The 13,120-nt window shown below is 39.4% G+C and overlaps 1 protein-coding gene across 13 annotated transcripts in view; it reads right to left on the minus strand.

Annotated features, from left to right (window-relative positions):
- Positions 1–13,120, minus strand: part of FNDC3A (fibronectin type III domain containing 3A) — a 206,205-nt gene that overhangs the window by 38,326 nt on the left and 154,759 nt on the right. For all 13 annotated transcript variants that reach the window (XM_073343811.2, XM_073343802.2, XM_073343820.2 and 10 more), the window contains 6 exons: positions 11,963–12,021; positions 7,893–8,050; positions 6,530–6,589; positions 4,864–5,002; positions 2,587–2,640; positions 1,637–1,761 (listed from right to left, as the gene is read on the minus strand). In XM_073343811.2, the coding sequence (XP_073199912.2) occupies positions 1,637–1,761; positions 2,587–2,640; positions 4,864–5,002; positions 6,530–6,589; positions 7,893–8,050; positions 11,963–12,021 (595 nt within the window). The remainder of the gene's footprint in view (positions 1–1,636; positions 1,762–2,586; positions 2,641–4,863; positions 5,003–6,529; positions 6,590–7,892; positions 8,051–11,962; positions 12,022–13,120) is intronic.

The raw sequence follows: 13,120 nt of genomic DNA on the forward strand, positions 1-13,120 counted from the left end.
ATCACTAGTAAGAAAGTCCCAGGAACTGAGATGTGTAGATAATTATGTTAGTTACTTCAAAACAAACAAACAAACCCAAATCTACATCTAGATATGCTAAATGCATGGAGTGAATGGAAAGGCGTCATGACCCCGCAGATCTTGAGGCTGGGGTCCACAGGATTGCCCGTTGACAGTCGACTCCCTACTCCCACCCAACATATTGCTACTAACCAACCAAGCAGAGAAACCATGAAAACAAAAGCTACAACAGGGAGGCCTCCATGGGTCTTGATTGGAGGAACACCAGGATCTCTGATTGGTATGGGCTTCCTATTTAAACCTAAAGAGAGGCACAAGAAGTTGTCCACACAACTGTGCTCTACCTGGCTGCTACATCAGACCCTGGCTTCTTGCTTGATTCCTGGTTCCTGCTTCTCTGCCTGGACTCCAGGTTCCTGCCTTGCTACTGATTCTTGCCTCTTGTCTCCAACTCTGGCTCCGATCCTTGGCTTGACTCTCTGTGACTCTTGACCCTTTGCTTGACCCCCAACCTCAACTCCTGCTCCACACAGATTACCCAGCCAGCTACATTCCGGCCCCAACAAAAGAGCAGATAACAGACCTGTCTACCCACCACTAATGCCAAATACCTAAGCAGTCACCCAATGAGTAGATCTAACGAATGGGTATGTTAAAACAAAATAAAGTGTTAATTTTAAAAAAATGTTCTTCATTTATTATTTTTACTCTCTGTGGGCGCAAACCAAAGCACACTGAAATCAATGGAAAGAGTCCCACTGACTCCAGTGGGCAATGGATCAGGCCCCAGACAATTCGCTCAGAAACTTTCTTTTAGTTATTTCTCTCTGCTTCATTTTTGTACTTTTCCTATTTAGCAAACGGTTTTGTGCTGTGTTTTATATGCAGCTGAAATTAAGAATGGTTAATAACTTAAACACATATAGGACTTATAAAAACAGAACATTTATCTTTGGTCAGTAACATCATCTAGATGAAATTCTGCTCTCAAATGCCTAAAGTTCCCAACAATATTAATAAAAGACATCCTCAATCATACCTAGGGCAAAATTTGGCCCCTCCTCTTGTAAGAGCTCTCCTTAAACATTGTTTATTACTTAAACAGAACTATAAAGCCAGTAGTGTATTTTTATGTCTGTAAAACATGTGTTTAAAAATATTTAGACAGTGATTAGTTTTAAAAGGATATATGTCCATACAGCATAATGCCCTCCACTAGCTTACAATACAGGAAATGTGAACTATATGTCCAGATATTCACAGATGGACTAAGAGGTGTTTTGCCTGTTTTTATTTTAATCTTCAAGATTTTATCGTAACTGTTTAGGTGTAATGTTACCTATTAAAATTGCTTCAAAATAAAGACTTCTCTGTTTTAAATCTTTTAAAATCAAAATGGTTTAATAACAGGAGCAATATATCGTATGTAGTGGTAAGAAGCTCTAAGACGTTTAAGAGCATTCAATGATATGTCTTGTGCCTTATCACGTATATCAGGTGGGCATATAATGTTATTTAATTACAGCAGCATTCTGTTATATATTGTTCCTACATACACATGAATGTGGACGTAGAGACATTGCATTGTTTATGTATATAACATGGGAATACTCACCTCATGCCCATGTCATTTTTGGCTGCCAGTCTAAAGGTGTACCCCATTGCTGGTGATAGTTTAGTAATTCTGTACTGCTTCTGTTGGCCATAGTAACACTGACAAAACTCTCCATTTCCTTTTCCCTAAAAGGAATAATTAAAACTCATATTATTTACACTGTTCATTAAACAAGCACATCTACTGATTAAAACAGTTTGCTAAATCTTGAAGAATGTTCATCCAATTAAACTCAAAACAAGCCAAGGATGCCATAAGAAGGTAAGTGTTATATCACATTTTTCTGAATACTGAACTCAAAATGCTGTTCTTACAGTCCTTCGCTCCACAGGGCTGATGAAGGAGGCTGTGCATGTTCTGCCCCACAGTCCACCTAACTCCTTTCCTGATAAGCCCTTAAGCGTCTAGGGAATGGGTTGGGAGACAGCTGAGCCATCCTTACACAAAGAAAGAGATCTTCACACGAAAATAACTCTCAGCTCACAGATCTTGGGAGGAAGAACTGAGCCACCAGAAAGGAAAAAGCCACCCTAAACAGTGACCCAATAACGTAAGTTTTAAGAGCCTCCTGATAATACTGGCATTTTCTATTCAGCAAGCAAAATTTGAGGAAATATAGTTGTATTTTTATATACCTCCCTAGGAATGAATTGTATATTACCAACACTTGCCTCAAAGATATAGGTCACAATTAAGATTAACAATTTGATCACGGAGGTCATGGATTCTGTGACTTTAACAGACCTCCACCTGTGACAGCGGCCAATGGGGCTCCAGCTGTCAGCCCCCCCCGTGGCTGACACAGTTCCAGCTGTCAGCGTATCCCTGCCCCCTGTGCGGGGCTTCGTGTTCAGCCCCATGCTGCTGGGCTCTAGATTCCCTGATTTATGGTTTATTGCCTGCACCCTGCCCATACATTTTAATAAAAATCATATAGCAAACCTGCTTACCTCATCCCATTCTAAAAGATAATTGTGGATTTTAGAACCATTGTCACAAGATGTCTGCAACAAGAAAAGAATAAAATTAGGACACAATAGCAGGAGGACAAGATCACTTTAGGAAAATGGTAATGGACTAGAGACATTCATTTGTAGGTCACCTGTTCCAATCAAGTTAAGGTCAGAGGTGACCAACTGTTCCCTGATGCTGGCTGTTTGAGGTTTCTCTCAACTCTCCTTTTTTTGGCAACACACACCTCTGAAAAATATTCTGGCAACAGTGTCAAATATCACCCTACAGCAATTTTCTGAGGAGCTGTAGGGTTAGATAGGTATATAAAGGGTTACATTAGCTTATCTTAATGAAGGAAAATATATGTATTTTGTAGTTTAAGCCATGGGTTTTTAGCAGCTATGGGAAGGTCTTGAGGAAAAAAATATAACTGGCAAGTTACAAGGTAAGCTGTAAAAATGCTGAGCTCAAAATGTGGTTAATAAGAGAAGAGAAGCATCTAATTATCAGAACTGGTCATAACAGACAAAGAAAAGTTGTTTCGTGATATGATTAACTTATAGTGATGCCAAATACAGCAATGTTATCTTGAAGAAAGAGGCCCACCCATAAACTCTTGTCTACAGGGTTAAGAAAAGGGTCAATCCCAAACTAGCCAAAAAACTGTTTTTTAAGATAATAGTCAACATGACATCACTAGTTTCTTACATTGTATAAAAGAATCAGGCTTCCTAGGAGTATTTATCAGATCCTACCTAATGATGCTGAAGTAAATCAGGATGAGAGCATTATTGCTGGGAAAAAGAAAAGGAGGACTTGTGGCACCTGAGAGACTAACAAATTTATTTGAGCATAAGCTTTCGTGAGTGCATCCGATGAAGTGAGCTGTAGCTCACGAAAGCTTATGCTCAAATAAATTTGTTAGTCTCTAAGGTGCCACAAGTCCTCCTTTTCTTTTTGCAGATACAGACTAACATGGCTGCTACTCTGAAACCTGTCATTATTCCTGGGACTGATCCTTTTGTGAATATTCTCATCAAATGCTTATGAATGTTTGTTACTGTGTGGATGTGGTAATTGCTTATTATGTAGGCATTTTAGACATGTTCAGAGCAACAGTACAAACACCATTTGGCCGTTAGATTTAATAAAGGAATTTATGGTTGAATTGGTGATGTGGCAATACTACGTATTAATAAAATAATTCCAGCAAGAGCCAAACTACAGCCACAGAGATTTTCTTAGTGTGATGGCTGATGATCTTGCCTATTACATTTTCTTTACTACATTAAAAAAAACCCCTACCGATTATGACAGTCTTAACTTGTTCTTTTTCTGATTTTTGTGCATTTATCTTTGAATTCTGAAAAATGGCCAAAATACTCCTCCAGACCTACGAAAGTCCATAGGATAGGAACTCTTTTCCATAAGTGATTTACTGCCTACAAAAATTAGTTATACAACCCATTTTCTGCTGAAAACAGAGAATCAACATAAACTCAGTTAAATGCACAATAGTCTTTGTAAAATACATGTTGTAACAAATTAATTTGACAAAAATATACGTACAGACACTGAAATGCAAACAGAAATGGTTATGACTAAATTTTAACAAACAAAAATACTGCACATAAATAAGTCATTTTAAAAGCAGTCCCTGTTTTAGATTTTGAAATACTCTGCAAATGATGAGACAAGTTCTTATTTAAATTTTAAAAGCTGAAACTTTATGTGACATATCTATTTGTCCTCAACTCCACTTTTTACTTTAGCTAGATGTTACCACTAAAATGATCAGTGGTGATTTAGTTACCTATGTTGACACTTAAATTGCCCATTTTTAAGTTTCAGAGTGTGAACAGTTCAACTGAGATTAACAGAGCAGTTTATGTTTCTTTAGGCTATTGGTTCAGAATGTCTGCAGTCTCACAAAGATAACACTTAGTTTATACTTGGGTTCATGTTTTTAGGATTCTCTTAACAACACTAAAATTTACAAATTTCTTTTTTAAACACAAAAGCTTAGATACTGAAGCATTTATTCGATAACAAATATTTTACAATGTAAATAGTTGCTGATGGTCACTGTGAAACAGACAGAAAAAAAACACATAAAAAATGAACGCAGTAATAAAGTTTGAAAACATCCTTTAGGGTTGATTCAATACTGCATTACTCCTGAATACTGTAATTCCACACTTAAGGTTATACTGAGATTTGCACTTAAAGCAGGTATTAAATCTCATCCTGGGGTCATTTAAAACAAGTCTTACCTTCCATTGTAGAGTAAGAGAATTTTTGGTCCGGTTAGTTATCCTTGGAGGATTTGGAGTATCAGGTTCACAGCTCATTGTTGTAAAACTCTCAGCTTCTGAAGGGCTTCCCTTTATGCAGTTGCATTCTGCTTGGACTCTAGAGTAGTAAAAGAGATCATTAACATTCTGTTTCAGAATGTAAATACACAATTTCTGTAGAACCGGAATAATATTTTGAGTTTACAACGTTCAAAAACAGCATATTCCCATCTCTTCCAAATGTTATAGTTAAAAGTAAACAATTAAAAAAGGTGGAAAATTCCTGCTCAATACAATTTATGCAAAGGAGAAGTGCAATATGCTGCTTTGGATATACATACACAGTGGCTCCCATCAGTCAACAATTACCCTCCCTATAGTTATATATGAGAAACCAGAGTTACCCTCTTGCAGTATACTGGATACCACTATGTGATAACCACAGGTAAAGGTAGACTTTTAATGGTGACCAATGTATACAAAAATAATAAAATTATCCAAAGGTAAAAGTGTACGAAAACACTGAAATTTATCAGTCAACCTCCATGTTTTGTTTTTAGATACTAGCAGACTAATATTATGCACATTCCATAAATATGCAGTAAACTACAAAAACACTAAAAGCCAATTATTTTAAAAGGCGACATTATGAGATGTATTGATGCTCAGAATATCAGATACATGAATGAATAAGGAACTTCCAACAATTTTCACAATTTGTGCAACACCAGAAAGAAAAACATATCATCATAACTTCAAGTTTGGCCTTCATTATTGACCACCTACCTGCATTAATTAGAGAAAAACCTAAAAACCATTGTGGTTTAAGGACTTCATGTTTCATACTTAGGCCAAAATGTTCATGCCTGGATACCTAATGTTAGGCACTTAAATACATATTTATCCAGTTAAATGTGTATTCTCCACCTTCTTTTGTTAGTCTGAAGTCTCATTAACTAGCATCTAAATTAGAAACAAGAGAGAGAGATAGAGAGAGAGGAAAAGGAACCAAGCATGGCATCTTCTCCCCACCATCTGCCATTTCTTCCATGGGCCATGAATTGTGCAGCAGTTCTTGCTGGAGCTGCAGAATTATAGTGAACTAGGGACCCTCACAACAGTGCATAATCGATCAGATTCTCTTGTCTACTACCACACTGTGTAAATTGCACAAAGTGGCCTTAAAATGTCCAGAGATAGCTAGTGGAGAATTCTCTTTTTGTAGGTGAGCTTTCCATTGGTGGAAGCCTGGCAGAAATGGCTCCATCACCTCCTGTGCCAACCCTGCCACAAGAGGAAGGATGGGAGAGTGTCGGGGGTGTTCTGGTAGCATTAAGTGAGAAGGAGGGAGCATGGTGTAGTGGGAGCCACAACTGGCTTCTAGAGTCTGCCAGTCTTGGACCTCAGGGAGAAAGAGTTCACTACTCTTCATTTGAGAGTATCAACATTTCAGCTGTGGCTAGTTCATAAACTACAGTGATCATCAGGGGAAGAGCAGCATGTCTGGTGGGAAATACTGGAGATATCAAAGTTAGTTACTGTATTCATATTGTTATACATTCTAATTATAATGAATAGTTTCAAATTTGGAAAGTTACTTTAAAAATTTCCATTGCATTTAACAGACAAAAAGAAGGGGACTTACCTTGCATGGTAATCAGTTGCTGGCCTGAGATCATTTATGGTAACACTAGTTTTTTCTCCACTGGAAAGAAGTACAATTTTGTTTAAAATATTGTCTCAGAATAATAGAAATTAAAGATGGAAATAATCTAATCAATCCACCTTGCAGTGCCGGTTGCTCCCCACTATTGCCCAGGGCTTTGTTGTTCTAATATATATAGTGGTGCTTTATTAAAGGTGTCTCTATTTTTTGGGTTCCAGTTCTTTTATATAAAAAAGATTGTCCTCCACTTTTCTCGGTCACCCGGTGTGTGAGATATCATTTGAGTCCCATCCCTAGGTGGACACTATATGAAAATAATACCGTAAAATACTAATACACAAACCAGTTATAAACACTGATTTTCACACCTCTCTGACGTAAATAAAATCATTACTCAAAACAGTAACTGATTCTTCAAGAGAGCTGCTGCTGCATATTCACATTTGTGGGAACACCAGAGATGGGAACACCACCACACCTAGAGTAGTTCTTATTATGGAGTGCCAATTATTTCAATTTATATAACTAGTTCTCACACCACCGTACATTCAGAACTGAGGCTTTAAAAGGGCTGTGTAGCCCTAGCCACATTCCTTCCATTAAACCGAAAAGTCCTATGAGCACAGAACTTGGAGGAAGAGGGGACGGTAGCAGGTAGTATGCATACTCACAGGCAACACACTTGAATAACCACAATTACTATGGTAAATAATTTTTTTATTCTTTATCCTCTGCATATTCCTACTTGCAAGAGGCAAGCAAGAAGTGCAGCCCTCAGGAAGGTGTCCATTAGCCTGGTTTGGCTAGCTTTCAGATTATGTTGTGAAGGCTCATCTCTTCTCCCTTTTTTTTAGGGAAAGAGTGGCAAGGGTCTAGGATTCTGCTGGTGAGACTTAAGTTTTGCTTACATTCTGATGTTGCCAGGGTATTGTGTTCTGGAAGTAATAAAACTTAATAAAAGACTGTCATGGGGTTCCAGAACCTTGGAAAGGTAGCTTTGTTTTGGTGGTAAGTAATTGAAGTAAGTAAATAAAAAAGATATAGATCTGATCCTGTATCATTTCAGAAACCTCAACTTCCACTGTAGTCAACTGAAGGACAGTCAGTGGAAGATGAAGGCATTCTGTTCCTTAAAGGGTCAAGCCTTTACATAGTAAATTATTGGTAAAGATTTGGGAAATAAAGCAGTTTCATCTTACTGATTAAAACAATTTGCCTCAAAAGTGAAGTTGTGTGAGACGTCTCATTATCTCACTCTGTAGATAAAAGGCAGTTTTTAAAATAGGCTTTTATGTACAAAGTTCAAGGCATCAATAATCTAATCAAGATAACAAATACCTACGTATATACAGTTTTGTATTTTCCATCTTTTCCGGTGTTTGAAATGAGAACTTCATAAACATACACCTCTGGCACATTATTCTTGTCAGTGTCCCCATTGATGGCACTGGATGGAGGGGACCATGCAAGTACTACTGTCCGTGCCTGAATGTCTGATATCTGCAGAAACATAACATTTAAGAACTCTGTTATATAACTTCAATTGTGTGCAAATACCGATAACTAAATAGTATGAATAAAACAGAACAGAAAATGGGACTTTTTCAGAATATTTGTTCAATTACAATAACTCGCTGGTTAGGCTACAAGTGGGACCAAACTATGTATTTGGAAATACAGGAAATGGCATGATCGCTTCCATATTCAGACACAAAGCTGTTTGCAACCAAAGAACATAAATAAGTAACGAGAGCCATCTAGTGGCAAAATACAAGTGAACAGTATATTTGTTTGTCATTCTTGTATATAAATTCTGGGAATAATTTTTTATTTATTTAACAAGGCTCTAAAGTTTTTTATTACACTTTTCAAAACATGAAGTTAAAGAGACACCATCAACAATAAAAAAGTCACACCTCTGTCTGAACATTTATTACCTGTTGTTACATGTAACATTTAAGATTACTAAAACTGAAAAAGCTTCTATTATATTCAAGATCTTATATTATGTCTATCACCATAGTACCTGAGTGCCTTCCAAAAGCACATTAAGTGACATGACTAACATTTATCGAGTGTGGTGCTCTTTCTTCCTTCCTCTCCCTAAGGGGAAATTTGTGCATGGATTTATTTTCATTTTATTTTTTAAACATATGTACGGCTGTGTTATTATTAATTAAGGTTAAGTTTAAAGTGCATTTGAACTTTAGAATGGAAAGTGGTGAGGTTTGCAGTTGTTCTTTGATCCTACAGGAATTTCTTCTGCAACCTTGGATCAGTCCTCTGAGAAAGTTCGGTCTTCTGTATAAACAAGCTTCACCCTTGCAGTACACAGCTATGTTGTGCCACAGGAACAGAGTTGTTGACTGCAATCCAGTTCTTGTCCCAGAGCTCTAGGTGGTCTTTCAGGTATCCCAGTCCCAGACCATTAAAAGCCTCCGAGATAGAGACCAAGAGTTTGAATTTGATGTGACATTCTAGGGGGAACCAGAGTAGCAAGTAAAAGACATCTCTGATGAGCTCATGGTAATCCTTGTTGTGCAAGAGGCATGCTACTGTATTTGTACTATGTACTCATAAGGGAATTCTGCAACACTGCGCAATGCAGAATTTGTGCAGAATGTTTCCTGCAGAATTATACTTTTCCCCATAGAATCTGTGATTCTGATGGTGAGGTGAAGGGAAGCTGCAAAAGGGGACCTGCACCCCTCCTTGCTTGCTGTCCCGGGCAGCGGTCCCAAGCAGGCATGTCAGTTTGGGGGAGACTTAAATCACCACCTTGGGGGGACAGGGCTGTATGTGCGTGCGAGACTCTGTCCCTTGCATTGGGCACACAGTGAAGATGAACAGGTCCCTGGGGTGTTTCTGGGGCAGGCCCAGCCTTTGTGCTATGTCAGGGTTGGGTGTAGCCTTGCTGCCGAGTCTGTGCTCCGTGCCCAGGGTCTCAGCTTCCGGCCCCACCCTGAGGCTCTGCTGCTGCCTGGCATCCCTGTGGGCAGCGGCTCCACTCCCTGGACATATGGCGTGCACTGGCCTTTTATATTGAACAAACTAAGCTGTTCCGCAAGTCGAACCTGCTGTTTACTGTGGTGGTGGACAGGATGAAGGGCCTCCCGGTGTCCACACAAAGGATACCATCGTGGATGACATCCTGTATCTGTGAATGTTACAACCTGGCAAAGGTCCCTGCCCCTGCTCTGACGGCACACTCCACCAGAGCTCAGGCGTCCACGGCAGCCTTCCTGGCCCAGATCCTGACCCAGGAAATATGCAGGGGGGCAATGTGGTCCTCGGTACACACCTTCGCTTCCCATTATGCTATCACCCAGCACACCAGGGACGATCCAGTGTTCGGCAGAGAAGCGCTTCAGTCAGCGATTTCATGAACTCTGACCCCACCTTCTAGGTGAGGCTTGGGAGTCACCTAATTGGAATTGATATGAGCAAGCACTCAAAGAACAAAAAACGGTTACCTACCTTCTCGTATCTGTTGTTCTCCCAGATGTGTTGCTCATATCCATTCCAAACCCACCCACCTTCCCCTCTGTCTGAGTGATCCGGCAACAAAGAACTGGAGAGGCGGCAGGTTGGCGGGGCCCTATATGTGGATCCATGAAGGTGCGACTCATGGGGCCCCACAGCTGACCTGATGGGTGCTGCTAGGGGAAAAGCCTTCTGGCAGCGAGACTCTGGGTGCAGAGCGTGGGCGTGCTGGGTGGCAACCAAGCCCCAAGCATGGCAGCAGCTGAGATGCCAGGCACGGGGCAGCAGCAGAGCCACGGATGCAGCGGCAGCAGGGATACCGCAGGAGCAGGGCTGGCAGCCGGTACCCCAGGTGTGGGGCCGGGACCCCGGATGCTGGGCATGGGCAGCAGCAGAGCCCTGGGCGCGGGGGCAGCACGGGGATTCCTGGGCGTGGGGAGGCAGCAGAGCCCCACGTAAAACGTGGGGGTCCTGCAGCACCCCCTGCAACCCTAGTTCCCTGGGTAAATGTTTAACCATGTAACCGATAGAATTTTAATCGGTTACACGGTTACTGTTTTTACACATTATTTACATCCCTAGTTTGGACTATCCCAGCAGGGGAAAGTCTTGGACTGAGCTGGCCTGGGTGGGGGAGATAGGAAGTGGCCCAGGGAGTGCAGCCTTAAGCAGCCTCAGTTGCCAGACCACTGGTAGCCCCAAAGGACTCTCGGTCGGAGCCTGGTGGAGTGGGAGGGTCTGGGCTCCCCTAACAACAACGCCCCTGCTGTTCATGGGTCATGTCCCTGACTACTAGGCCTTGCTTCCTGACCAATCCTTGAGTGAGGACCATTACACTCTGCCAACCAGCAGCATCTCTGTGTCAAACAGGTTTAACTTAACACAGCTTTTCTTCATGTTTGAGCTGATCTTCGTCAAGCATTGGGCTAGGATGATGGAAGTAGTTTTGCCATACGTTTTGAAGGATACAAAGATCTCTTATCTGCATATTGTTGGCATATGAGCTCATTAGGTCTCAGTAGTTCTGCTAATGGCTTCACATTGATGTTGAATAGGAACTGAGAGAGAACTGATCCTTATGGAACTCAGCAAATACAGGTCTGGAGGTGAACATACAGTTACAGACTAAAAAAAAATATTTTCCCCATTTGTTTACTTTGTGCATTTGACAGTACGTTATTCAGGGTGAGTCTCACTTTTTTCAATTAGTCGATTTTCTCCGTCCAAGGCCCTATTTTCACCCAGGAATTGAGAAAATGGACATCATGCCATTCAACTTCAATTAAAAGAAGATATAGTAAAGCTGCAGCTCAACCAGCATACTGATAGCACTTCAAGCTACGAAGACTATTTCTCTCAGCGATCCACATACACCTACATAAGTACTGAATTAGCAAATTTCTGCTTGTAATATATTGAATAATTATTTGAAAAGTTACTGAAAATTTTTACTTCTGAAACTAATTTTGAATGTTAACAAACATTTCCCTGCTTTCTTTAATGATAAACTGCCTATTATAAGAGAGAGTTTTACCAGTACAGTTATTATGCCAGCTGCATTAATGCCACATACACAGAACAGAAACAACAAAATAATGGGATTCTATATGTGTGTGTCTGAATTATTTTAACCTTGACAAGTATACAGTGGGCGAAATTCTTTTCTTAATTACACTGGGACTGTATCAGGGCGAGCAAGAAAAGAATTCAGCTTAATAAGTCTTAAAAAGTTAGTTTCTCTAAAATTTATGAAATGGCCACTTTAAGTAATTTGAACTTCAGTGATCAAAGATCCCTCAGTCTGGTGATTTTTCATTATCGTTGCTATCTAAAGGTCGTCCACACCTGGGCAATAGAAAACCAAGTGTCACTACAGGGTAAAACATGAATACCTCAATTCTGATTCTGTGGAAAGTTGCATTTACTTACCACTGGCTTGGTAATACTAGAAATAAGTGCTTCGAGTGCTTTTGTTTCTTCATCCTTTTCTTAAAAAACAAAACAAACAAAAGTCCATGAATAACTGTTTAACATTTTTACAATAAAGCATCTTCTTAAATCCAGACAATACACACACATTTAGATGTGTGCAAGTGGAACTTCCTTATTAACTTAAGCTACCCTAAAACTGAAATAAGAGTACCTAAACAAGGGGGCTGTACACACTTAATAGATTACAGAGGCATGACCATCTCCTAAAAATATATTTATTTGAATTTAAATAACTCACTGCTTTGGAGGGCTTAGGAGATATCTTAGATATCTCAGTTACCTACCCTATTTTTTTATTAATACATTTTTAAAAAAAGTGTTTACACTAACTGAACATTTATTTAAGATGCTTCATACGTTTTCTCACATGTACTACTGAGATAATAAAATGATAAAATTAGCAAGTGAACGGATCTAACCTGGCTTAGGTAGACTATTGGTTAGATGGGAGTTGTAGGGTATTTTTCCCTCATTTCTTTTTTTAAAAAATGAGCAAATTTCAAGTGACCCACTCCCCCCACTTGCTAAATCTCCCACCAGAAAGTGAGATCAAGTCAATTCACTGTTTTATGTTAATAAGATTTTTCTGGTTAAAGTTGATTAAAAAATATCTGTGACCTGTTATGCCTTTGTTACTGCAATTCTACGTGACATTATAAAGTGTTTTCTCTTTTTAAATCAACTTTAAATTTGACATAAAATCCACTGAAATAAAGCAGACTTGCAAAGAAGGCCTGCTGTGTGTATTTATTTATTTACGATTTTTAGTCATAACAGAGTAACACTGAACTTTATAATAATTGCATTTGAATCAATCACAAACGAGTGCAACTGTGAACACTAAAACCGAAAAGAGAAGGAAAGATGGGAAGATGAAAGTAGAAAGAAAAAATTTTGGTACACAGAGCTGCAATGCTGTTAAGAGAAAAACAGCAATTACAGTTTATAAGTGATTACACAGAAATACCTTTACTGTTAAGATTCTCAATTGTTAGACAATAAAATTTTGGATGCCGCCTCAAAGAGAAACATTTATTTTATATACATGTACCACAGAGGTATGATGTCTATTAAAAGTGTGTATGATGAAATGAG

This window comes from Lepidochelys kempii, chromosome 1, assembly GCF_965140285.1.
Source record: "Lepidochelys kempii isolate rLepKem1 chromosome 1, rLepKem1.hap1, whole genome shotgun sequence".
Classification (NCBI taxonomy): domain Eukaryota; kingdom Metazoa; phylum Chordata; order Testudines; family Cheloniidae; genus Lepidochelys; species Lepidochelys kempii.